Here is a 27,149-nt window from a genome sequence, read left to right on the forward strand (position 1 = left end):
TTCAAAAAACAAGAAACAAAACAAAAAATCCGACTTGTTTTATTAGGATCATTTCTCTAGCATTTCTACAGATACTGTCCATTTCTGTGGATTGTCAAGTTAAGACTGTCAAACCTGAGTAGAGGATTTAGCCATGCAGCTCAATTTTAATGGGGGTTGTGTAATTACTCTAGTCAGGTTTAAAAATCTCACCCTCAGTGTCTTCTCTTTCCTTACAACCTGAGATTGCATAAATGCATCCAGGAGCTTCACCTAACCTTTATCCATATATCACACAGTGGTTTCCTTGCCTCTAGTAGAAGCTAATAGTATGTGAATGCTAATTAGCTTTGTAAAATGTGCACTGACAGGAAGACAAAGGGAACCTCCAATTTCCAAACAGTGGTGACTTGGTAGTGGTCCATAGGGGGATGAGATGTCATGTAGTGCAGGCTCTTCCTGTTTCCAGCTGCTAAATTGCGCTATAAGCTAAACAGTACACTAAATGCTTCTCCACACAAGTAATTGCTGTTGCTATCACAAGGTGTCAGGGTCCACCCTGTGAGCATGTCTGGGAACCCTCAGACTACATGAACTAATCCGTCTTTTCTATCTCTGTTTTATAGCATGGGAGGAGTTTGTTTAATTGGTGTCAAGGCAAAATAAGGGTATGGCACTAATTAACTATCACTTTTATTGCAGGCTTCTTTTCTGTCGGACCAGCCTGAACCCTACCTGCCATTTCTCTCACACTTCATTGAAACCCAGATGTTTGCAACCTTCATAGATAATAAGATTATGTCCCAGTGGGAAGAGAAGGACCCTTTTCTGCGGGTATTTGACTCCAGAATTGAGAAAATTAGACTATATAATGTCAGGGCTCCTGCACTGCGGACATCTATTTACCAGAAATGCAGCACTTTAAGAGAAGCAGGTATGTCGAGAGCTGTCAATGCTCAACTTCAATAGTAAAAAGCATGGGTAGAATGGGGACCATGAATACCTTAAACAAATTTAATTCTCAGCCGTTTGAGAGAGATGAGACTTATTGACGTGAAAACAGTACTTAGTATTATCGCTGTTTTTTAAACACTACACTTTTTTTAAACACTAAATGTGTAAGGAGAGTAAGCCTGTGCCAACTCCTACTCCCCTTTCCCCCGACTCTTTTTAATTAAATAGTCTAATTTTAGAATGAGTTTCGGATTTTTGTGATCCCTGTCTCTCTTCCCGGCTTCAAACAACAGTTGTTGGTGCTGCTTTGATAAGCTAAGGGGCAGCAACTCTTGGGAACAGTATCAGGTAGAAAGGCTGAGTTCCTGGGCCTAGGTCTTTTGATAGCATTCCCTCTCCATCTTTTCTCATAAGGAGCCAACTTTTGACAGACTGGATCACAAATTCTGTTTCTGAATGCGGTGAGGGGGACAAGGATGAAATGAGGAGATGTTAACAGAAACAGTTGTGAATGTTGCTCCAGTGATGTAGTATTACTCCACAATGTGCAGTATACTGGAGGCTTTTTTTTTTTTCCTAAATTTATTTTACGTTCACAGGACACATTTTCAAAGTCCTGCACAAGGATTTAGCTATGCAGCACCTGTTGTTTGTGGAAGTTAAGCAGCTAAATTCTACCATCTCACTTAAGAAATGTATCCCTAAAGCTATTAGGATACGTGATAAATTAACTTGGCTAGAGAAATTTCTTTCAAATGCGTTTTTTATTTATATAAAGCTTTTTTAATTTTTGCTAAAAACTCAGCATAGTCCTGAGAACAGAAGAACAGTGGGAATGTTCTTATTAGATTAAAACCTGTTCTAATTTGCAGGTCGACGATCTATCCAACGGCTTATTTCAGTTGATATTGTGGCACCAGAACCTCACATTCTGTATCGTGAAAGGCAGCAAGTTGATAGTAATAACAAGTCTCCTTCACGTTTATCGGTCACATAAACGCAAACCCAGCACCTATCACTTGTTTCTCTAACCAGCTATTTCTGGAAGCCTCAGAGCAGGCATTTAATCTTCTATTCTTGTGCCTTCTAGTATTTTGTGCTATTAGCAATAAAAAACGCTAAGACTAAGTGAAAATTAATAGTAAAAAAACCCATCGTTTCTAATAACAAAATGCCAAAAGATCCGCTCACTTTCCATTACAAATCTGTAAAGTAGGATAAAGGTAATTGGTTGTGTTCTTCACGAAATAGTCTGACACGGCTCTGGTTTCTCCATCTTGCATATTTGTTCATCGTGACAATCATTAAAGGCTAAAAAAAAAGCCATTTACTTTAGTGTGTAGGTTGTGAAGAGCTTAGTGTGACCAGATGTCCTGATATTAGGAGCTTTTGTCCGCCTTCCCCCACTCAACCCCCGTCCCGATTTTTCACACTTGCTTTTCTGAATCAATAAGTTTAACTGATTTGGAATTTTTGGTTCCATTTTGATGGAGACTTGGGATGAAATCCTGACCCTCTTGAAGTCAGTGGAAAAACTCCCATTGACTTAAGTGGGGCCGAGATTTCACCCTTCATTTTCTGGTGAGTCTTTCTGCCCCCCAATCATAGCCACGATGGCTCCCAGTTTTTCTTTATATTCCCCACTCTTCAGGCCTCTCAGTAGTCAGCAACTTCCCGTAATCCTTATGAGGACTAGATAGGACTCCGTTCAGAACTGATTATCTGTGATAGTTTATTTAGATTCAGGAGAATGACTGTATAATCAGAGGACATTTCCAAGACCAGAGTATGACCTCCCAAGGAAATAGACTGAGCCCTGGTCTACATTTACCTGGAGATTCGGTGGCAGTCGATAGGAGTTACGCAAACTATGCAGAGTAGCTTGCGTAACTCACGTCGACTGCTCTGCTTCCCTTCCGTGCGCTGTCTACACTGTGCTTCCCGTCGATGCAAAGCTACGCTACTTGAGGGGGTGGTTTACCAGCATTGACTTCCTGATCGATTGAGCGGATCTACAGTGACCGCTCAATCGATCCAGAAAGATTGATCTAGCGGCAGCGAATTTGCTGCCGTCAGTATAGACATGGACTGAGAATACAACCCAGATCTCTGGTGTAATACCACAAAGCACCACTATCCTTCAGATGACTGAGCTATTTTAGAATACAAAATTTTAAAGAGAAAAAGGATTAAATTCTTTTTCTCAATAACAACAACAAAGTGGTTTATCCCTCAGAAATATATTTTTGTTACTATTAGTCTGCACTAAATGCCTGTTTGCTTGCTTTTTGTCCGTAGTAGTTTTCCTAGATCTAAAGAATTATTGTAATAGACCTATCCATGTATTAATAACTGTTAGTGTGACACTAAAAAATGAAATAACAGCACAAATGTTTCCTCATTTTCATAAATGAAGCATTTGAGAGATGTTCTTGTGATCACACTGTACTTCTGCCTTCCCCTCCCACCACTCCTCTACAGCAAATCTTTCTTTTGAGCAGAGTCAGCTGGGAGAGGTGTGTGGGGGGAAGGAAAATGTCTCTAATTTAGTGGTGAAGAGGGAACTCCTGAAGATGCATGCAAATCCCTCTCCACAGTTTACTGCTTTCTGTAACTAAAATGATTGATTAATTGATTGTAGAACTTGCAGAAAATCAGAGCATGGTTATGTTCCTCATTGTGATATATCCTTTAGATTAGGACATTAAAGTAGTTATTCATGTATGCATATATTTTGCAGCCCAATCAATTGAACAGCGGCTAATGAAGATTGATCACACTGCCATCCACCCACACTTACTTGATATGAAGATCGGTCAAGGCAAATATGAACAAGGGTTCTTCCCAAAGTTGCAATCAGATGTGCTGGCAACAGGACCTACCAATAACAAGTAAGCCCCCTTATTATTTCCTGGACTTCTGAAGATGTTTTACTATTCAGGTTTTTCTTATGATTGACTGATTCTGTGGACAGAAGCCAGAAGTTATGGGTATTTCTACCCAATCCAGTGAAATGGAGGCAGCTTTTGCTGTTTCTATCTTCTTCTAAGTGGTAACTTTTGTGTTCACTGCTAGCTGATTTTATGGTGTCTTTTTAAGCTCTGGCTAATTCTAGTTTTTGAGACGGTTATTCAGTGGCCATTTTTCTTTGATTCAGCCATATCATGTATTTACCGTGTCCACCACACACTTGATATTTAGTTTTGTCCTTGATTTAATATAAATTAAAACGTTACTTCCACCACCAGTCAGAACTTTGACTACATACAAGTCTTAGCATTTAATGTATATTAATTTCTAAGGGAAGCTAAAGGTCACGAGAAGAAATCGGTGATCAGCCAAATTAAGGAGTTTAAGTATATCTGGAACAAAAGAAATCCTAATAATGATATTGGTCCATAACTAGATGGAAATGGTAGAATTGTCAATAATAATGCAGAAAATGTAGAAATGTTTAATAAATATTTCTGTTCTCCATTTGGGAAAAAGCCAGATTTTGTATTTATAGCATAGGATAATGGTGATGAAATACTTTCCATTCCAACAGTAACTCAGAAGGATGCTAAAAACAGCTGCTGAAGTTAGATATTTTTAAATCAGCAGGTCCAGATAACTTGCGTCCAAGAGTTTTTTTTTTTTTAAAAAAAGCTGGCAGGGGAGAATACTAGACCATTAATGTTGATATTTTTCGATAAGTCTTGGAACACTGAAGGGAACTTCAGGACGACTAGAATAAAGCTAATGGGGTGTCAATATTTTAAAAAGGATAAATAAATAGTATGACACAGGCAATTAAAATATTTGTCAGCCTGACTGAGATCCTGGACAAAACAATGAGATGGCTGATACAGAACCGATTAACAAAGAATTAAGAAGGTAATATAATTGCCAGTTAACAGAGGTTTATCAAAATTAGATATTCTCAGACTAATTTACTTTCTTTTGAGAGATTACAAATTTGGTTGATAAAGGTAATGGTATTTACATAATAGACTTCTGTAAGACATTTGACTTGGTACTGCACAACATTTTGATTGACACTAGAATGCTCAGTCTACGTGGCACGCATCAAACGGATTAAAAATGGATAGCGGATGAGTCTAAAAATATAACTGTGGGGGAATCATCAGTGAATGGATGTGTTTCTAGTGAGATCCTAGAGTACTTGATCCTAAGATATTTAACATTTTTATCAATAACCTGGAAGAAAACGTTAAAATAATCACTGATAAAAATGGTAGATGGCCCAAAGACTGGGGGAGTGGTAAATAGTATAGAAGATAGGTCACTAATAAAAGTTGATATTACTTTTGTATTTGGCACTGCTGTGACCACGACTGGAATACAGTTTCCAGTTCTAGTGTCCACAATTGAAGGAGAAATTGGAGAGAATTCAGAGAAGAGCCACAGGAATGATTAAAGGATTGGAAAAATTGCCTTTATAGGGAAAGACTCAAGGAGCTCAATCTATTTAACTTATCAAACAGAAGGTTAATGGGTGACTTAGTCAACCTATAAGTACCTACATAAGGGCTTGTCAATATTTAAAGTGCTGCAGTGCTCCAGTGAAGGCCCTACCCATGCTGATGGGAAGGATTCTTCCATATGAGTAAGTAATCCCTCTCCACAAGATGTGGCAGCTAGCTTAATGGAAGAATCCCATTGACCTAGTGCTGTCTACACCAGGGGTTTAGGTCAGTTTAACAGCATCACTCAGGGTTTTGGATTTTTCACACTCCTGAGCAACGTAGTTATAACAGCCTAATTTCCTAGTGTAGACCAGGCCTCAGGAATGGATCTATGCTAAGAGAAGACTCTACAATTTAGCAGATAAAGTAAAACAATTGCTGGAAGTTGAAGCTAGACAAATTCACACTAGAAATAAGGTGCAAATTTTTAATAATGATGGTAATAAACTTCAGGAACAACTTATCAAGGGTTGTAATGGACAGTCAATCCCTGGAAACGTCTTAAATCAAAATTAGTTGTTTTCCCAAAAGATAGGCATCTAGTTCAATCACAGCTATTAGATCTGAAGCAGAAATTAATTCAAGAAAGCTGCCAGACCACAAAAGAGCTTCGCTTCCAGAAGAGAAAAGAGCATGCTTTTATGTGAACCTAAACCTAAGCAAGAAGATAGGAACTAATGTATCGAAGAATTTCTGGACTTGACATTTGTACTGCTACAACAGTTTGTTTATGTGGGACACAGAATCAGCATATAAATTATCGTAAAGCCTTATCTACTCACAAACTTGCACTGGTTTAACGAAGGGTGTTCTGGATTTAGTTAAACTGGTGCAAGTTTGTACTCTTGTTTGGGTTTGAGTGGCTTATTTCAAAGATTAATGCAGTTTTAAAAAAACACACAAACAAACAAACCACAAAGCTAAATTGAAATGAGCCTCTCTCAAACACAAACAAGTGTGTCAACATGCAACTTTAATCAGTGTAACTAAACCAGTTTAAAAATAACCTTTAAGTTGAATGGGTACAAATTTGCTTTCAGACAAGATCTAAGGCTTGGTCTATGCTGAAAAATCATATCTTCATCACTATGTCCATCAAGGGTGTGAAAAAGCACACTCATGACTGACATAAATATGACGACAAAATCCCCATTATAAAGGGATCTGTGTCAATGGAAATATTCCTCCTATAGCTAACATTGTTTGGGGAGGTAGTGTTCCTACACTGACAGAAAAGCTCCAGTCAACATATGCTGTATCTTCCTTTGCTTTGGTTAGTAAGAATAGTATTGAAGTTTGTCGCTAATGTATTTTTCTTCGAGTGCTTGCTCATGGTAATTCCAAATAGGTGTATGCGTGCTGTGTTCACAGTTGCTGGAAGGTTTTCCTGTAAGGGTATCCGTAGTATTGGCCCTAGAACCCCACTGGAGTCGCGTCTTCATGGCACCATATATAGGGCCATGACTGACGGGACACTTGCTGACATCCAAAACAACGGGACATAAGGGTTTTGAGTGGAGTGGAACCCCGCATCGAGCCACTCAACTGCCGTACCCTCAACTGCAATACCATCGACCCCTGCCACAGGGTCCGTGCCTTTGGACTCCCCATCCAGGGAGATCCGCAAGGAGGACCTACACCTCTCTTCTCACACCAGAGGCTTTTGAAGCGGCCAGGGAGCTGATAGAGAGCATGGCACCGTTGTCCTCTCCCAGATGCGAGCGTGCTCCGGAGACCAGATCACCGATGCCGAAAAAGTACCCGGTGCCATCCAAAGGAAAGCCGGCCCTGATGCCACAGTTGTCATCTCCCCAGCACCGCTCCCGTGCATTATCAGGAACCACACTGCCCTGGTCCCCACGAAGGGAGTTGTCAGGCTCCAACTCTGAAGCGGAGTCCTACTCCTCTAGAAGAAGCCAGCACCAGTCAGAGGTGACACCAGAGGATTGAAGCTGGTCAGCCCTTCCCCATGCCTTGGCAAATACCAGCTGAGTGGCTCTTTTGGACCCCCTGGCTCAGGCTCACCAGGCTCAGGATTTGCAATCGGGAGGGTCACTATCGCTTGCTTCTGGGAGCAGACATCACCCACCTCAATCGGGTGATGTGCTACTGTATGGTACTGGAACAAGCTCCAAGTTTGAGGAACTGGCACTGTGGGACCCTCTGGGAGCAGAAGGTCAAGAGTCTGTCCCAGTCAGAGCATCGTCATCTCTGTCCCCAGATGAAGCTGTAGTGGGGTCCTCAGCAGCACCAATTGCAGAAGACAGCAGGGCTCATCAGGAGCTCCTGAGGAGAGTGGTGCAGAATTTGGGGCTCCAGATTGAGGAGGTCTCAGACAACGCAGACCCTATGGTAGATGTTCTAGACCTTGTGGGCCCATCCAGGATAGCACTGCCACTAATAAAGACCATTCATGATACAACGAAGTCACTATGGCAGACTCCTGCTTCTCTGCCTCCAACTGCAAAGAGGTAGAGAGAAAATATTTTTGTACCCTTCAAGGACCACGAATATCTGTACACTCACCTCCGCACTATGGTTGCTCGTAGTTGCAGCGACCAATGAGCGTGAGAGACAAGGTCAGCAACGTCCCACGCCAAAGGTAGAAAGTGTATTCTACTGAGGGGCTTCAACTCCGTGTCGTGACCCAGCAGGTGGTCACCCCAGTGTAGAGTTTCTCCACTTCACAGTGTGGAAGCTCCATGCCTGACCCCTCTGGAACTAGAGTGCTCAGAAACAGTCAGAGATCCTCCTCAGCAGCAGAAAACCTTTGACCAGGGCCACTTACCTAGCAAAGTGGAAGAAGTTCTCCATTTGGTCAATGCAGAAGGGTACTGCACCCGCGCTTTCATCAACACCTTTCATCTTGGAGTATCTGTTACATCTCAAACAACGGGCTGTCATTGTCATCAATCAAGGTCCACCTGGCTGCAATCTCGGCACTTCATCCCTGGGTTGCAGAGCATTCGCGCTTTGCCAACCCCAGGGTGGAGAGCTTTTTGGGGGTTTTTTTGTTTTTTTTTAAAGGTCTAGAACAGTTATACCCTCAAACATGTAAGCCGATTCCCCAATGGGATCTCAACTTTGTACTGTCAAAATTAATGGGTCCTCCGTTTGAAGCTCTAGCAACATGCTTGCTTCTCTCTCTGTCCTGGAAGGTAGCCTTTCTAGTAGCCATAACTTCAGCCAGGAGAGTCTTAGAACTTAGGGCCCTCATTTCTGAGCCTCCTTATAGGGTTTTCTTCAAAGACAAGGTTCAGCTGCGCCATCACCCAACTTTCCTTCTGACGATAGTTTCACAGTTTCACTCAAACCAAGACATATTCCTTTCGGTTTTTTACCCAAAGCCACATGCCAAACAGCCGAAAGCAGAGGCTGCATTCTCTGAACATTAGATGGGCTTTAGCTTTTTATATTGAGAGGACTAAAACCTTGAGAAAAACAGTGCAGCTCTTTGTAGCAGTTCAGACAGGATGAAAGGCCTTTGGTTATCATCACAAAGAATCTGTTCATGGATCATGTCGTGTATCAGGACACGTTATGACTTCGCGAAAATACCAGCCCCAGCGCTGACAGCTCACTCCACAAGGGCCCAGGCGTCCTCGGCAGTGTTCCTTGCTCAGATCCCAATCCAAGATATTTGTAGAGCCATGATGTGGTCGTCTGTTCACACCTTTGCGGCACAGTATGCTGTTACTCAGCAAGCCAGAGACGATGCTGCATTTGGTAGAGTGGTACTTCAATCTGCAGGTCATTCATCTATGGATCTGCTTGGGAGTCACCTTGGAATCAAGATGAGCAAGCATTTGAAGAAAAAACGGTTACTAACCTTCCCTAACTGTTTGTTTTTTCAGGGAAGTTTTTATAGTATCTTCCTTCCTTCCTGCCCCCCATCCTGAAGGAGACAATTGACTGTTTTGTTCTTGAATCAAAAATATTTTGTAAGAGGTCTTTTACATTTAATTCAGAGTTTTGAAATACTTTCATAGAAGACTATTTTATTCAGCCTTTCTGAAAGAGAATTGTTTAAGTCTTCTCTGTGATTCGGGTGTCATATGATTTCTGTTTGAGATTTATGTAAGGCATTTATCTCCCCTTTTTTTCCTATAAACACTGAGGTTTTTTTGTAGTTCACAAGTATTCACCATCTTAGCTGAGAAGGTCATAGTGTGAAGCATACTGGTGTGATTGTCCCTTATGGGAAGGATTGATCTTGAAGTAGGATGTTTATGTTCTTTGCTTTTACTCTTCTTTCATTTGAAAAGAAAACTTCCAAGTTTATTTTAAGAAATCCATAACAAGCTAGTGGCTACTAGCTATCCAAACTCCTCTACCTATATCGACTGGAATAAAACAGAGGCCAAATTTATAGAAAAGTCCAATTAATTTTGATACTCATTGAAATCAAACCATATGCAAGATGATAGTGTAAATTTTGAAACTAGAAAAGCAGTATTATCCCATGAACTAAATGTATTTAAATGTTGCCTTCAATAGTTGTTTTTTAGCAAAGACATCTGCAAAAGGATCCATTGTCAGTGGAATCTAGAAAATTGGCCCAGAGTCCACTAAGTGACTTTTCAGAGGTCTCGCAGCAAGTAGATATCAATCTGGACTAGAACCTAAGTCTCTTAAACCTTTGTTCCAACCAGTAGATTAACATTATGTAGTCAGTTGGTCAGTCATTCTCATATACTCTACCTTCCCTATGTGAACATGTAACATTTTTCTGTTTTAAGATCTAGCAGGTTTTACAGCCTTCCTGGGACTTCTAAAGTTTACCATCTTTCTAGTAATCATATGATAAAGGAATCCTAGTAACAGAAAACAAAGCTATATAAATGTTTCATGGTTCTTGATTAGTCTCTTGTTAAATTAAAGTGAATCAAATATGTTCACAGTGCAAAGTAAAACAATTTAATAAGCCTTTTAAAACATTTTCAGTCTTAATTGATTATGTTATAACTCTGTAACCTGAAGCTTGATAAATGAGATTAAATATTGCCGAGGAAAACATTGTATATAGAGGATGGGAATATAGGAGCATCAAAACAATTTGCAGAATGAGCAGTGAGTGCCTACAAAGAATAACTGAATGGATTTTTGCCCCAGAGGCCTTCTATACCTGCCCCCTTTTCCCCAAAGAGGTTAGTCATTGAGAAATTTTTTGTATACATGTTAATTGTTGTTCCTCCTCTCTACATGTTTGGCCTGATTTCTCCTCTCTCCTTCTCCCATCTCTCTAATTCTCTTATCTCCACACGTTCTTTCCTCATTGGTCTCTGGTCTAGTTTTTCTTCCTGGCTTCTTTCTGACTCCTTTCTTTCCCCCCAGTTGCTTTTTTGTTCAACCCTATCACTGCTACTGCAACCACTTCCTGCAGACTTCATGCTCCTATCCCTGCCTCCTATTTTCTATATTACTCTGTGTGCCACTTTTGTAAGAATCCTAGACAGAGGTGTGTGATCCAGCAATTTGAGCACAGGCCTGGGAATCGGGATTGTTCGTGTAATGGTATCAGCTTTGCCATAGTCTTACAAACCTCAATTTCACTGCCTTTAAAATAGGAATACCACTTTCTTACTCATCTCACTGGGGTACTGAGGATTAGTTAATGGTTGTAAAGAAAATGTGAAGTGCTACATAAGTACAAAGTTTTATCCTTTGCCTAGTTTCTGTTCAGTGAATGGTCTTCATTCTGGTTTTCTTAAACTGAGTTTTGGAAGCCTATTGATACAGGAACCATAGGTTCTGTATATCACTGAGTGCTCAAGAAATATTAATGTTTTCTTGACTTCACTTTCCACATGTTACCAGCCACTTTAAGGCTGGTTGCTTTTTATAAGGCCTTTTAAAATGACAACCTAAGCAGCTGTACTATCACTTTGCATAGAATGGTGCATCTTTGCACTGCATCTAAGTAAAAGGCAGTGATGATCTATCAGCCTGAAATGCAAATTTTGTATAAACCCATGCAAATAATAAATGAACCCATTTTTTTCTATTTGAAGCGTAATTGGTAACCATTTATTTTAGATGTTTGTTGTTACCTGATAAGGCAGAGCAGTGACAAGAGTAACAGGAATACTGTATTTCAATGTTGTGTTCCTACAGTGTCTCACAGCGCCTATTATGTCTATGCTCTGTATGTGGTGTTTGTCACCTTACAGACAAAGATCCCTGCCTTAAGGAGTTTGCAGTTCAAACACCTGTGGAATTGTCATCACTTCCTGCAGCACTAGATGGTTTTATGTCATTCCTCCAAATCACTTCCATTTATATTAGCTGAAAAGATTACAGTGCAAAATGGAATGTCTGCAAGTTGTTTTTACTTAGCTTTTACTCCATATTCGCTGTTTAAAAGATCTCCTGTTACCATCAAGGTGTCTCTTTCCTTCTTTCCTTCCTTCCTTCCCCCTCTCCCCTGGTCTGCCCTGTAACAAACCTCCTTCCCATTATTCTCTCCTGTAGACATCTGCTACAGAAATCTAGTACAGAGCACAACTCATGCCCCAGATTGTCACCAAAGCAGTATATTGCAAGGTACTGATCTTGGTTTTGACCTTCTATTTAAACTGTTCAGTGCCACTTCAATTTGGCAGCCACTAGAGCTTTTGTTGGGTGTTACTCTAATTCTACGCAGAAGTATATAAAACTGAGCAGATCAGTTGCGGGATTATTTTTGTGTACATTGCACACATGCTGTTTATCTTCTCTTCGCCATGCCTCCATTTGCTCTGAAGATGTAAAAAATCACCTTGCTAGTTAATAAATGCAAAAGTTGGAGAATCTGATTGATGGTCACCCACTTATGGCATAATAATTCTGGCTACAAAAGATCAAGCTATTTCATGCACTCTCCTGAGAATGTTTAAAGCATATGTAACTTGTGGGTAAAAGGTACACTGCCAAGGTTTGTAGCAATCTAAAAAGCAATCTACCTTGGCAGCTACTCTGTGTGAAAGGGCTTATCTTCTATGTTATAGGTGAATGTATTTCTTGTCTCCTTCTCCTCTGTGTTCTCAATGTGTCCATCTTACTTACTGGTGGTGATGGGTAGTGTTGTTAAATGAACATGTAACCTATTAAGTTAGCATTAAATGCCACTGTCATGTTCTTGTACCCTACCCATATATCGTACATGCTGTAGCATGTGCCCTAACAATAAATAGTAAATGGCTGCCACACACTCCCTTCCCCCTTATATCTGTCGGAAAGGAAAAATATGCCAGCCTGCAGAGTACGAAAGTTTAGTCCTTGTATTATGAGACAGCTGTCTAAATATATTGATTTTAGGCCTATCCACCTTGACATTGACTTTCATGCGATTTTGTTATAGAAATTAAACACCTCAGATATGTTATCTTTAAAAATGGACATGGTTAATCCCTTTCCCTCCATGTGCATGCACACATCCCTACCTAAAACTAGTTTAAAGTATTGAAGAGTAGTGTATTTACTTTCTGCCTGCCAGGACTCTCTTGTCTATAGGCTTCTTTTCAGGGGCTTGCTCATACGATTCCTTTCTCTGGCTCCTCCTCTGAAATAATTGGGCCACAGGAGTACTTCCTTCAGGAATGCTCTGGCAATGAGGTGACAGGAGCATACCAAGGTGACTTGTTGTTCCCTGCTCACATTTACCACCAGTTCCAGGGCACTCCACAGGGCAGTCCTGTTGCTGCTGCTCCTCAGAACTAACAAGAATCATATTAGCAGTGGCATTTTCTTCCTTCTGAGGAAAAAATGATATATCACTCATAGATGCATTGACCTCATACGTTCTGTATACATGGAGAGAGAAATTAATTTTAAATCTGATCTCTACCATTAAATATTAAAACAGCTTAATCTCCTGTTTGTCCTTCACAAAATGTTCCAATCTCCCCCAAGAGATTCAAAGTCTCAGTGGCATGCTCTTACTCTTTCTCCTCACCCCCCGCCCCATTAGTCATCCAGCTAGCATGAGTCTGCATAGCAGTGTAGCTGCGGTAACATGGTAATGGCAGCAGAGACACAGCTAAGCCGTGCCAAGTACATGCCCTCTGGTTTGCACGGCCCAGGCGTGCTTCTGCTGCCAACGCTGCAGCACTTTCATGGCTATTTAGACTGTCACTCGCTTGATGAGAGTTAGCATTAGTATGTGCACAGCAGAAGGGGAATCTCACCCCTAGCTTGTAGTATAAACATAGCCTTAGTTGCTCCCTCAGCTCAAGTATGCAGCATCTTGACCAGTTCATGATGATCCAATAATTGCACAAAATAAATATGAGTACATGCAGGTGGAGGGGGAACCAAAGCTGTATCCGGAGTTCAGACTACATATTGAAAATTAAGTGGGGCTAAAAAGCAAAGCCAGATACTGACCGGAAGTAAAAATTTATTTCCATCCTATTTTGTTTCTTGAGGTTTTTTTCTATATCTTTATTTGCTGGAGATTTTCAAAGTGTAAAATTGCCATTAGTTATGTAAGGAAACACAGGCTTTAGTTTTGAAAAATGGTGGTGACTTACTAAAATCACAAGATTGTATATTTTAAGATTTCTGGGAAGGTGTAAAGACGCTTGTGTCACTAACGTATTCCTTTGAGAAAAGAGTTAGCACTGGCTTCTCATCATTCTATCATTAGCTCAAATCCAGTCCATGACTGGAGCGATGGAAAACCATGACCATTTTGCAGGTGTTGGAGGACCTTCCCATTGTTAGTGCTCTGGTGTCAGTCACAGAAAGCACCATTACTGTTGGGAGACAAGGTGAGTAAGGGAATATCTTTTATTGGGCCAGCTTCTGTTGGTGGGAGGCACAAGCGTGTGATTCGGATGAAGACATCCCTTAGGGGACTATCTGTTAATGGAGATTTTCTATCCTAGTAAGGAGGAGGATGAAAGATAAAATACTGGTAGACCTGATGAGAAACAGTCAAATGAAAAAAGATCCCCATTCAATTACATTACATAATGGCAGACAGTTAAAAAGTGACCGTTTCTTCAAGTGCTTATTTACAGATGTAAAAGTCTAAATAGTAAGAGGGTGAACTTGAGTGCCTTATATTTAATGAGGATATTGATATAATAGGCATCACAGAAACTTGGTGGAATGAGGATAATCAATGGGACCAGTAATACCAGGGTACAAAATATATCAGAAGGACAAAATAGGTTGTACTGGTGGGAGAGTGGCACTGTATGTGAAAGAAACATAGAGTCAAATGAAGTAAAAACCTTAAACAAACCAAACTACCACAGAATCTCTATGGATAGTAATTCCATGCATGCATGCATGCATGCATACTGATGTGGCAGCATTAGGGAAAGGGGGAAACTTAGTTTTTCTGCCTGTGCTGTATCTAGTTTATGTATAAACAGAACCTCAATTCTCCAGGATTTGTCAATCTGGCACCTTTCATGAATTCTAAAATCTAAAATGAGATTTTGGGCTTGTATATTTGGTGAAATTTACAAGAATGACTAGTATGGAATAAACTATTCCACAATAGCCATTCCAGACATTCTAATTATTCCAAAAAACTGACTTTTATTCTGGAAGTGTGTTCATGTGAGCAGCTGTTCTGGAATGGCTACTGCGGGATAGCTTATTCCACACTAACTATTCTGGACAATTTCTCATGTAGACCAGCTCTTACTCATATGCATTTCTTTAATGCAGGGATAGTCAATAGGTGAGCTATGGCCCAAATCTGGATCACCAGTTGCTTTTGAACGGACCACAAAATACTTGTATTTACTTATCATTGTTCTTATTTTTGTTTTCTCTGGAATCTGGATCTTGATTATACCTTGACCAAGAAATTTGGACTTTGACAAAAAATAATTGACTACCCCGCCTTAAAGTTCAATGCTCCATTAAGGGAAATTTAGTGGGGTGGGGAGTGGTTCGTGTAAATCTCTTATTATTTTCATTTAGACTGCAAGAGGAAAGTGTGTGGAGATGACTTAGTAAAGTCTATCTTTACAGCGAGAAAGCCAGAAGCTTGAAATCTTAAAATAACTATAGCTTTAAAATGCAGAGAAAACAATCTGTAAAAACCTAAAGTTCCTACTTGATTTTAAGGCTTTCTTTTGCATGCTAAGTGTGTCTGCAATAGTTGCTTGCCTAGGGCCAGGTCTACACTTACCTGGAAATTTGGCGGCAGTCGACAGGAGTTACGCAAGCTACGCAGAGTAGCTTGTGTAACTTTCATCGACTTTGTAACTCCTCTTCTACGTGACATCTTCACTGCGCTGTGCTGACAGGAAATGTGTTCCCATCGACGCAGCACTACACCACTTGAAGGGGTGGTTTTAATGTGTCGACTTCCGGATCGATTGAGGGGGTCTTCAATGACCGCTCAATCGATCTGGATAGATCGTTGCCGCCATCAGTGAAGACATACCCTAGATAGTTGAGTCCAATGATGTTCAGATGGAATTACCAAGCTGTCAGTAAAAAGGCTTGGCAAATGCTTCTCTAGACAACTATGGATTTCAAATCTTATGAGCCATGAAGAACATAACTTGAAAATTATATTGCTGTACAGAGTGGTTTTAAGTACTGTATATTTCAACTCTTCTGGTTAAATAGTAAGGACTTAGTTTCAAAAAGAGCTGTTGCACTCTGTTTTCTGCTTTGATGTTATTGACTCCCTGTCCTTGGTTGAACTTTCTTAGCCTTTTAATTTTGGTTAATCTGTTCAAAGTGTAAAGGTTTGTAAAATGCATGAAACACATTAGTTATGAGATAATATTGATTTATTGTCAGTGAAAATGTTCAACATATTTGCTGGCCAGAAATACATTTAGGAAGTTACCCATAAAGTATAGAAGCATTTTTTTTTTTTTTTTGGTCTTAAATGAGTGTTTTTCTTTAGCATTTAAAGAAAAATAATTCATTATCTCCCTACTCTTCCCCTCTCCACCCCCACCCAAAAAGGATAGAATATACTGATTTTAAAACTGGTATACACTGGGTTAAAAACTAGCTGTATCTGCCTGAGTGTAAAAATGTGAAGAATGGTTTCAACCTGAGATTTTCATTTAATAGTATTATTAAATTATATATTTTCTTTACACACAGAAGGGTGTGTTTTCAATGACTGACTTTTAATAGCTGCCTTATCTGGCAGAATGTTTAATCCACATTTATAAATTTGATGCAGTAATCACCTTTTTTTCCCAGCCAAACAAGATTGTTTCAAAGATTTGAAACAAACAAGAATTGTATGGTACCATGAGAAAACTGCACATCTACTTGGAGTGTTATCTCTTCAGGGCAGGGGCTATCTTTTTGTTCTGTATTTTGTACAGTTCCTAGCACAGTAGAGCCTGGCCATTGCCCATGACCAGGACTCCTTAGCACTATTGCAATACAAATTAATGATGTTTCAAAGAGAGAAACTAGTGTCGTGGAAAAGAATCACACTGCTACATTTTAGAGTTGAATCGGGTGCAGCTTTAATTGTGACACACACAATCACATAACCATAGCTATGGGGAATACTATAGCCATAGGGAAAACCCAGGTGGCGATAGGGAAGTCAAGCAGCATGTCTGGATGCTGGGCAAATGTACTTCGCCTGGCTACCAGATACAAAAGACTTATATAGGGGTTGCGTAGATTCATTTACATGTTGATCGTATAGTGGAATTTGATTAACAGTTTATCCTTAACAGGAAAGACAATCACAGTGCACAGTGGGGCACACCAGGCGCCCTCACAGGAAAGCCCAATGAGTCACTTGAGTATACAATGTAGTTTTCAGGGTCTCTGGCTAACACCCGAAGATGGGTGGTTACACAATATCTGTTCAAATGCTAATTTGTATGGAGTGAGTTTCTATGGGGCCGGTAAGACAAAGGGGGACAGGTACTGGTACTTATCGAAACAGGTGAAGTCTGTTCACAGACTTCAATAAGGCTTAAGGCTCATAACAGAGAACTTGCATCTGGGGTGTGGTTCAGAGACCTCTTGTGGGATTTTAGCATCTTTATCATAATTTCAGTTGAGGCATTCTGTTAATGGTTTAGCCTGGGGCTTCTATTTCTGTTTCAGGCTACAACTTCAGGCCAGGCCTTCTATGACCAGTTTCAGACCAGGCATTCTATTAATCAATTTTATGATTAATTTTTGGATTCCACACTAGTCACTGGTTTCCTCTAGGCCTGCAACAGACCTTGAAGTAAAGAATTCTTTTACAGTGGTCCTCTTCCTCTGGAATCTTTAAGGCTACACAGTTTCCAACAGTGCTGGATAGCTACTTTTTAGATGGGAAAATTCCACTGGATAAAAATAAAAACATAAAAGTACAATTTTCCCAGACTCTAAAAATCTGAAGTAAAGATATACCTAGTATGTACAATTGTAAATATTTGGTGTAAAATTCATCAAGTTAAATATCTTTGTTCATATTCTTGGTACTGCTGGTTCCAAGAAGAAATCTCACAATCAAATATTGGAGAGCCCAGAAGTCTCACTGCTGCAAGCCATTTAACTTAAAATATTTGTGATAACACAGAATGGGGCATTCTAGCATGACTTTAGTGAAACCGGAAGTACCAAGAAGATTTACAAAGTAGAGGGAAAGATTTTTAAAGAGGTTAATTGAAATGTATTACCATGTGTGAATCCCATCCCCAGCAGCACAAAAATTGGGATTTAACTGTTTTATGTTTGCTTTGCAACTCCTCTCTCCAGGAATTAAATCAGAAAATACTGATGCATGTTTTTTACCAGTGTTTGGATAGTGCAATTATCTAGACCTAAATTTTGCTGATGGGAATTGTAAAAGATATAGCACCTGTATGGCGTAATTATGGGTTTTAGCCACAGCCCTGATTGCTGGGGGGAGAAGGGGAGGCGGGGGCGGGGGGGAGTGGGAGAGGCAGTTTGAAGTCACCGCCTTCTCCCCTGAGAGTTCTAGGAAGATCTTGAGATGCATAGCCAGAGGGGTAGCCGGGTTAGTCTGTATACAGCAAAAACATCAAGAGTCCTGAAGCACCTTAAAGACTAACAAATTTCTGCGGGCATAAGCTTTTGTGGGCTGCAACCCACATTGCATTTGACGAAGTGGGTTGCAGCCATGAAACTTATACCTGCAGAAATGTATTAGTCTTTAAGGTGCTACAGGACTCTTGATGTTTTTTGAAATGCATAGTACATCTCTGGCCAGCCATGCTGTCCTGTGTGGAAATGAGGCCATGGCCCGTCGTCCTTGCTGCCTTTTGAGGCTACTGGGACTTTCCGAGGCACTAGGAGGAAGCAATCCCTGCACTCTCCTTATCGCAGAGACTGCCATTGTTGATAGCTCCTGCATTAAAAGTTCATGGCGGGGGATAAGAGGAGTTGCAAGGAGCTTTCTCATCCTCTGTATGTGGCTCAGAGGGAGCAGGAAGGCTTCCCTGTGCCTTCTACAGTTTCCCACCTATACCCTATTGTGAACATGAGCAGGGACTAGTCACAATATGGTCTGTTATTTGGGACTGGCCCAAATTATACTATTATACAGGCATAGAAGTCCATGCCTCCAGCTTCCAACTCAAGTTCTTCTAAAGTGTAGCAATGGCATGTTTCTGAGCTGGAATGGCTAACCAATACATTTAGAGACACAAGAAGAGTTTTTGACAGTCCGACTCTATTCTCTCCCTGGGCGTTGGAGCATCCAAAGATGGTGAACATGGATGGGCTTAACAACATCTTTTGCCTAGGCTTTCCCACATAGTACCTTCATGCCCATAAAGAGAAGTCATTATTAGTACATTGTTTAGTCATATTCCGCAGAGGTGGGTGCCGTAGATGAGTAAATAGACATCTTGAAAATGAATTTCCTTGTGGATTTAAATGCATGTGTTTAAAATAGATTAGCCTGTGAAGAATCATAAAATGTAGACTTGGAAAAGGGATTTTGGAAAGTCATCTAGTCCACCTTTCCCCAAATGCCCCCCCTACTGAGGCAGGACCAAGTTTGCCTATTCCATCTCTGAAAGGAGTTTATCTAACCTGTTCAAAAAACCCTGCAATGATGGGGATTCCACAACCTCCCTTGGTAACTTTATCCCAGTGTTTAACTATCTTCTTGGTTGAATTTTTTCCTAATATCTAACCTAAATTTACCTTTTCTCCAGACTTAACATGCCCAGTTTTTTTAACCTTTCCTCATAGGTCACGTTTTCTAAACCTTTTATCATTTTTTTTATTGCTCTCCTCTGGACTGTCTCCAATTTGTCCACATCTTTCTTGAAGTGTGGTGCCCGAACCAGAACATATGCCTCCAGCTAAGGCCTCACCAGAGCTCAGTAAAGCAGGACATTTATTTCTCATATCTTATATATGACACTCCAGTTTTAAAAAGCAAAACACAACAGAATATTAGCCTTTTTCGCAACTGCATTACATTGTTGGCTAATATTCAACTTGCGGTCTTCTATAATCCCTAGATCCTGCTCTGAGCTACTGTTGCCTCTCTCTCACCAACAGAAGTTGGTCCAATAAAAGATAGTACTTCACCCAACTTATCTCTTGTACTATTGCCTTATCAGTTGCTCCCCATTTTGAATTTGCATTTAATTTTTCCTTCCAAAGTGTAGTACTTTACCTTTGTCTTTATTGAATTTAATTTTATTGATTTCAGACTAAATCTTCAATTTAGCAAAGTTATTTTGAGTTCTAATCCAGTCTTCCAGTGTGCTTGCAATCTCTCCCAGCTTGGTGTCATTCACAAATTTTATAAGCATACTCTCCACAAAATTTATCCATGTCATTAGTGAATAGTATTGGTACTCAGGACAGACCCTTGCAGACCCCACTAGATATGCCCTCCCAGTTTGACAGTAATCATTGGTAACTATTCTTTAAGTATGGTCTTTGAACCAGTTGTGCACCCATTTTATAATAATTGCATCTGGACCACATTTCCCTAGTTTGGGTATGAGAATGTCATGTGGGACGGTGTCAGAAGCTTTACTAAACTTCAGATAAATCACACTTACTGCTTACCCCCTCCTCCCTCCCCACCATCTACTATGCCAGTCACCCTGTTAAAGTAGGAAATTAGTTTGGTTTGGCATGATTTGTTCTTGACAAATCCATGTTGGCTATTACTTTGCTTATAAATTGATTTTTTTTAAAATATTTTGTTCAAGTATCTTTCCAGGTATCGAAGTTAAGCTGTCTGGTCTGTAAATCTTTGGGTCCTCTTTGTTTCTCTTTTTAATGTTAGGTGCTATGTCTGCCCTTCACCTGTCCTCTGAGACCTCACCCATCCTCCATGAGTTCTCGAAGATAATCGCTAATGATTTCAGGATTACTTCAGCTAGTTCCTTAAGTACCCATAGTGAAATTTTTCAGGCCCTGCCAACTTGAATACATCTAACTTTTTTTTCTAAATATCTTGAACTTGTCTTGTCCATATTTTGGCTTATGTTCTTTCCCCTTGTTGTTAATATTGTGTTAAGCATCCAGGCACAACTAGCGTGTTTAGTGAAGATAGAAGCAAAATAAACATTATTTCTTTTTCCCTTAGATTTTCTTCCCATGGGACTTTAACAAACTCAAAAAAATAGTAGATAAAACCTGTTCTTTCATAGTCTATTGTCCTTATGCTACTTTTACTCCTTCCTTTCCTTAGGATCATTAAACCTATCGTTTCATGGGATTTATACCACAATTACATCATAATTTTGCATAATTTTTTTGGTTAAGGTAAATAAATACTATTTCAGCATGCTCTGATTTATATATCCTAATCTGTACACTGTCATCAACCAGTCAGTAGAAACTTGTGATATGTTATGAGAGACCCTAGCAAGCATTTGGCATCCTGTTGGTGCTGGCTGGTTCCTCCTCTCATCTGCCATGACGCCTTACCTTTAGCGATGTCACAAATTCATCAACACTAATGCTTACTGTAATTCACAAATTTGTATGCAGTTGTGCTGCTTGAAATATATAATTCCTTAAGACTTACTGCAACTACTGACAAAAGCTTTCTCTTCCGATTTCTCTTATTACATCATTTCAGTCGATGGGCCAGTCGAAGTGCTACAGCACAGCGCAGAAAAGATCGCCTTAGACAACATTCAGAGCATATTGGACTGGACAATGATTTAAGGGAGGTAGGTAATATCTGCAGGCACCAGGGGGTCTTAAATAAAAAAAGTAGGCTTAATCAGATGGTATTTTGCTGCCTCTAGCAATGTTTTTTGGTCCCATAAAGTTTTAATTCACCTTTGTGACCATTAAATGATGTACATCTCAGACATTTATACATAGTATGTAATTTTAAGATACTCAGAATTGGGTTCATGTTCTTGCAGAGATTTTGTATTTTCTAAGATGAAGAACTATAAAGTAGTGCGTAGATTGTTTAGACTATTATTGTAGCTGAAAATTCATGAACACAAATATTGCAAAATGCAAATGAAAGAGGGGGAGCTCAGACTTGATATTTTTCACAAATTTTTCCATCTTATAACGAATCAATTAAAAGCTTTAAAATACTAAACTCTGTGGCTCTGCATTATAATAAAACAGACCCTTTGCTATAAACAGCCTTTTGCTGATATAGACCCCAGTCCTACAACTGAATTTATGTAGGTAGACCTCTTTATTTGTGTGGATGGAATTGGCAGATTTTGGCCAATAAAAAGTATTTGAGTTTTTCAGAGCTTTTATGGTAACACTGACCACTTGAAGAGAAAAAGGAGGAGGTTTTGTTGTAAGGGTTCTCTTTTGTGTTGCATAGATTAGTAACTTTGAAAGGGAAGTGTTTGGCATTTTTTAATTTGTATCCAAAGCTTGGAAACTCCCACCCATGTTATAGACGTCAATTACTTGTGTGTGTTTTCCTATCTCTTCAGTTTCTCCTTTTCATTGTTTAAAAAAAACATTTTCTGCCATATTTTCACTGTTTATAGTCCTTGTGCTATTTTTACCATTAGCGCAAAAAAACCCCAAAACCCATCAAACCTTTATGCTGTTTTGCCATTGGCATTACTGAATAAACTTGACTAATATTGCCGTTTGAAATTAAAATATAAGTAAAACCGAATTCTTCAATCATAACTTTAAACATTGTTTCATTGAAACAAAGCAAAACAGCCTTTATAAACGTTTGTTGCTGTTTTTGTTAATGTGACTTTGTAAATATAGTTCTAAACATTGCCTTGTGTATATTTCAACATAACCCTTTCAGTCCTTCGTCATGTATTTTTAATTTTTTCTTTCTTTTTGTTATTGTGGATCATATGCATGCTTGTTTTGCTTTGTCTCTTCTCTTTTTGGCTTTTCTGCCATTGGTATATCTGCCTCCTCTTAGCCATCGGAGGAGCTTTTGATTCGTCAGAACTCAATGGCATTCTGGGAGTGGGATCAGGGGCCACCCCCTCCTGCACGACCTCCTAAAAAATCCTCCTCTGAATGCTGCCTGGTATGTTTTTGCTGAAAGCTGATTTGAGAGACTAGAATAAGGAATCTCTGTCTTCAACATCACTTGAATCTCTCCTTTTTGTAGCACATAGGCACACTCCTGTAGTTGTTGAAGTGTGGTGATAGTCAGAAAAGTAACACTGAAAATGAAGTTCTGGGGTTTCATTTTAACCCTTCAGCTAAGTTTACCCTCCTAAAGCTATTTCTTCTTGCTATGACTGTCCTCTAAGCTTAGGATCTCAAATTCAAGCTGTGTCCTTCTGGGCTCGCGTTATGCCACCAGTAAAAATTCTGCAGTGAAAGCTAAGGCAGCGATGGTAGTTGGTTGATACTGACGCACAGGCAGAACAGAATCCAGCTTGTTCTTTTTGTAGCACACTTCCTCTTCTGTAGAACTTGCAGGACCAATAAAGTTAACAGGACTATAGGTGTTTGTCAGTATAATATGTCGTGACTTGATGACATGTCAGGGAATTAAGTAAGACTGTCTAAATTTTTTCACTCTTCGGACTATGACCGCACTTTGATCTATTTTCTGTATCCCTTTCCCTTTAGAGAGAAGTTATATCTATCACTGTTAGCTATTCCCTTTTCACTGTTTTCATAATATTTATTGTTTTGACACTAATTAGATGGAATAACTATTGTGAGGCTACTAGTCGTTGAACAAAATACTTTCGTTTCAGTAGCAACTTCATTATTGCCTAAAACAACTTTTTAATGTTTTTATTCTTTTCTCCTTTCACATCTTACTTATGCATAAGTTGTTTTGGGTTTAACTTGAGATAATAACCAGACATACTTGCTCATCCCCTACCAAATCTATTGAATGGGCTGTGACTGATTTGTCCAAATTTTGCATTCTGCCATGATCTTCCACCATTTTTTTCATGCTCAAGAAATTTTGGTCAACTTACAGCAACGTAAGTTTGGATTTTGTTTTCATTAGACAAACTACTTTAAAATGATCTTCTCTCCAGACAGGGAAGGTCTGAAAGTGTGACAGAGACAGCATGCTCAGTTCTTGTTTGCATTGTCTAGCTCAGTGTTCTCAGCCCACGGCCTGTGGGCCTCTTGCACCCAATCAGCACACAGCTGCGGCCCATGTGACATCCGCAGGGCCATACTGGGAGTACACATATTGTGTAGAAGCAGCCCACATAACACAGAGAGAGCTGCAGATGTGGCCCACAATAGTAAATAGATTCATCTAGCTCAACAGTAAACCCTGCAGCCCAATTAAACAGCAGCATTGTATATCTCTGAGAGAAGTGCCATCCAGTCCTTTCTGTGGGGCCTTAAGTGCAGACAGAATTAAGTGGATGAAAACAAGTAGGAATTCTCAAGTCTTGTATGGGTGTAGGAGTCAACACCTACCCATAGGGTGAGACAGTTCATTACAATATGGGGACATGAACATCATATTTTTAAACTGCTGTATTCAACAACATTGAAATAGACTATCAATTGCGTCATCAGACATATTTTTAAGTACTTGTCTTTTTAACAAAATTTTATTTAAAAAATGGATGCCTAAAGTTAGGATCTTAACTCCACTTTTAAGCACCTACCATATGTGGTCTAATTTTTAGAAGTGCACATAGCATTCACTGGTGTGAATAGGTGTTCAGCACTTCTGAATGTCATACCACAGATTTAAATGACCTATAGGCACCAACGTTTTAAAAACCTTGGCCTTATACAGTTTAGTGAGTATCCACTTTTTGTCTGTACTTTGCATTAATGCCATTTTCCAAAATGAATCTAATAATTCAGTTTTGTTTAAAACAAGTGTAAGAAATAAAAAAAACTCTCACCAGGGATTAAGAAAGCTTATTGTCAGGAAGCTTGTTTCTCACCTTTTTTCCAAAGCCAAAATTCACTGAAATCAGAGTCCCTCTTCCTTCCCCTTCCCACATGCTTGTTTTTCTAGTTTCTTTCAAAAGTATTTTTCATTCAATTTCATGCTATGTTCTTCAGATTATTGGTTTTTCATACCTTTTACTAGTGAAAATCAAACAACAATGGAAAGAATTTTTAATGCAGGTTTGGACTTTTATGCTGACTGAAGGTATTGTCATTTTGGCTAACTCTGTGCTACTAGCTAACACAGTTCACTGGCTAGTTCTGTTTGACTGTTTTGGTTGCATATGCATATACCACCAGAGTATCTTTCTCCTTCCCCTCCCCTGTTTGTGTTGGCCTATGGGGTACTTCTCCACTCCTATGCTTAAAGCTTCAGATAAATCACTACAGTGCATAGATTTACACGCTCTGAATCCTTTTTATCTCACTGCTTGTCTGTTCATGGTTAAGGAAGTCAGGGAATCTCTGTCATGTCATATTTATGCTAATTTTGTTTGTTTTAGAAATACATGCAGGAGGCAAGGAGTTTGGGGAAAAATTTAAGGCAACCCAAACTCTCAGACCTTTCTCCAGCTGTAATTGCTCAGACAAACTGGAAATTTGTGGAAGGGTTATTGAAAGAATGTCGCATGAAGGTAACTTTTTTTTTTTTTTTTTTAATGTATGTTTTCTACCATTATATAAGCAGAATGAAAATGTCTTTGTGGAGGAGTTGCAGGAAAGTTCCATAACAACCAAACTCCCATTGGCTTCATTGGTAGCTATCTCCCTTGAGATCTTACAGAATCAGCCCCTGAGCTGGTCTCCTTGTATGTCAGAGATAGTTACCGGACAGAGGCCCTTTTTTCTTGGTATGTCCAGCTGCTAAATTGTATTAAAAGAGAGAATAAATACATTGCTCTTCCATGGATACAGTTGTTGTAGTTGTAGAGATTTTATGGGATCGGGAATAGGAGAGAAGAGAGAGTCTGTATGATCATGAAACAGGAGAGAAGGTGTCCAAATAAACTCTATTAAAATGTGATCCATACAGTGACCAGGTTTTGGGAGTCTCTATCAAAGAGGAGTAGTCAACAGAGAGTAGTTACCTTTGTGTATGCTACCCATGAAGTCCCTGTTATTAAAATAGAGCACATCTTCTGTGAACACTAGAAAAGCCCTCCTGTGTAGGTAAAGAAACATAATATGTTGACATCCTAATTTATATTTGCATCAGACGTAGTTTATGTAGTATCAAATTCCTTTTAAAATACATTATTTAGAAACTTCGTATCTAAAATTAATATTCTTTTGAATATAGACATTTTCTAATCAGAATTGATGTTTCAGTGGCCAGAATTCAAGGGACATGAGTTGATTTTAAACCAGTAGATGCACTCATGAAAGTTTACTAATCTGTAGATTTCACAGTTTGCTGGATGACACACTCTGTAAATCTTGCTGTTTTGTAGACTAAACGTATGCTGGTAGAGAAGATGGGCCGTGAAGCAGTAGAGCTGGGACATGGAGAAGCCAACATAACAGGTCTGGAGGAAAATACATTGATTGCTAGTCTTTGTGACCTATTGGAAAGGATCTGGAGCCATGGTCTGCTAGTCAAGCAGGTTGGTAACTTGAAATTTGGTAAGGAAAAAGCATGCATACACAGTACCATTTAGCACATATTAAAAGTATTTCCTGTAATCCATCCCTTTAAACCACTTCTTGGCTATATCATTTCTAAATAGACATGAGTGTATCTAAACATTTCAGGCACAGCTACTCACTTCCTAAAATGTTTGTGAGACTTTCAAGAGAAGCCTTTCCACAAATTGTAGTAATGACAAAATAGTTTTTTTTCTATCCTTCGGAAGGGTGGAGGACTAGGGAGGGAACGCTGAGGAGAGAAACAAGGGGTACGGGAAAACCTACATGATCACAGGAAATTACTTGTTCAGTGAGGTTTTCTGTTTTCTCAGTTCCGTTCTTGAGGAGCAAAGAATTGAAGCAGGAACCCAATGTGACTTCCTGGGATCCACTAAATCACCAGGCTCTAATCCAATATCAAGCTTTTTTCATTTGGCTCCTTTCTCGTTTATTTTAAACTTGTCCTATATGTTCTATTTTCAGGGGAAATCCGCTTTGTGGTCCCATTTACTTCAGTACCAGGAAAGGGAAGAGAAGCAAGAACATATGGCAGAGTCTCCAGGTGAATATTCAGCAATTTGCTCTCCATTTATAGTCTTTCAGGTGTAACAGTAAGCAATCTTGGTTCTGGTCGGACTAAGGCCTCAGCGCTTTGTGGTGGACTTTATTTTGTATTACCAGTATCTCAGTGATACTGACATCACACTTGTAATTTGAGTTCTTTCAAACTCTTTAGATCTCTGCTCTAAACAGATGGATTCTTTTCCTCGATGGCATACCTAATACCACTTTCAGGAAAATCACGGGATATGGCATTTTGCTTAGTCTGCTACATTTCAA

The 27,149-nt window shown here is 39.5% G+C and overlaps 1 protein-coding gene across 11 annotated transcripts in view; it reads left to right on the plus strand.

The window, feature by feature from the left end:
• The window catches only part of DENND5B (DENN domain containing 5B), a 159,123-nt gene that overhangs the window by 98,705 nt on the left and 33,269 nt on the right, over positions 1 to 27,149 (plus strand). For 5 of the 11 annotated variants that reach the window (XM_067536098.1, XM_067536095.1, XM_067536096.1 and 2 more), the window contains 8 exons: positions 682 to 913; positions 1,806 to 1,892; positions 3,674 to 3,824; positions 21,412 to 21,505; positions 22,708 to 22,818; positions 25,187 to 25,318; positions 26,135 to 26,287; positions 26,793 to 26,871. In XM_067536098.1, coding sequence (XP_067392199.1) covers positions 682 to 913; positions 1,806 to 1,892; positions 3,674 to 3,824; positions 21,412 to 21,505; positions 22,708 to 22,818; positions 25,187 to 25,318; positions 26,135 to 26,287; positions 26,793 to 26,871 — 1,039 coding nt within the window. The remainder of the gene's footprint in view (positions 1 to 681; positions 914 to 1,805; positions 1,893 to 3,673; positions 3,825 to 21,411; positions 21,506 to 22,707; positions 22,819 to 25,186; positions 25,319 to 26,134; positions 26,288 to 26,792; positions 26,872 to 27,149) is intronic. The other 6 variants (XM_067536102.1, XM_067536103.1, XM_067536104.1 and 3 more) reach the window with 3 other exon arrangements.

The sequence above is a fragment of the Emydura macquarii genome, unplaced genomic scaffold, assembly GCF_026122565.2.
Source record: "Emydura macquarii macquarii isolate MOO-44397 ecotype Brisbane River unplaced genomic scaffold, CSIRO-AGI_Emac_v2 contig_3530, whole genome shotgun sequence".
NCBI classification, from domain to species: Eukaryota; Metazoa; Chordata; order Testudines; family Chelidae; genus Emydura; species Emydura macquarii.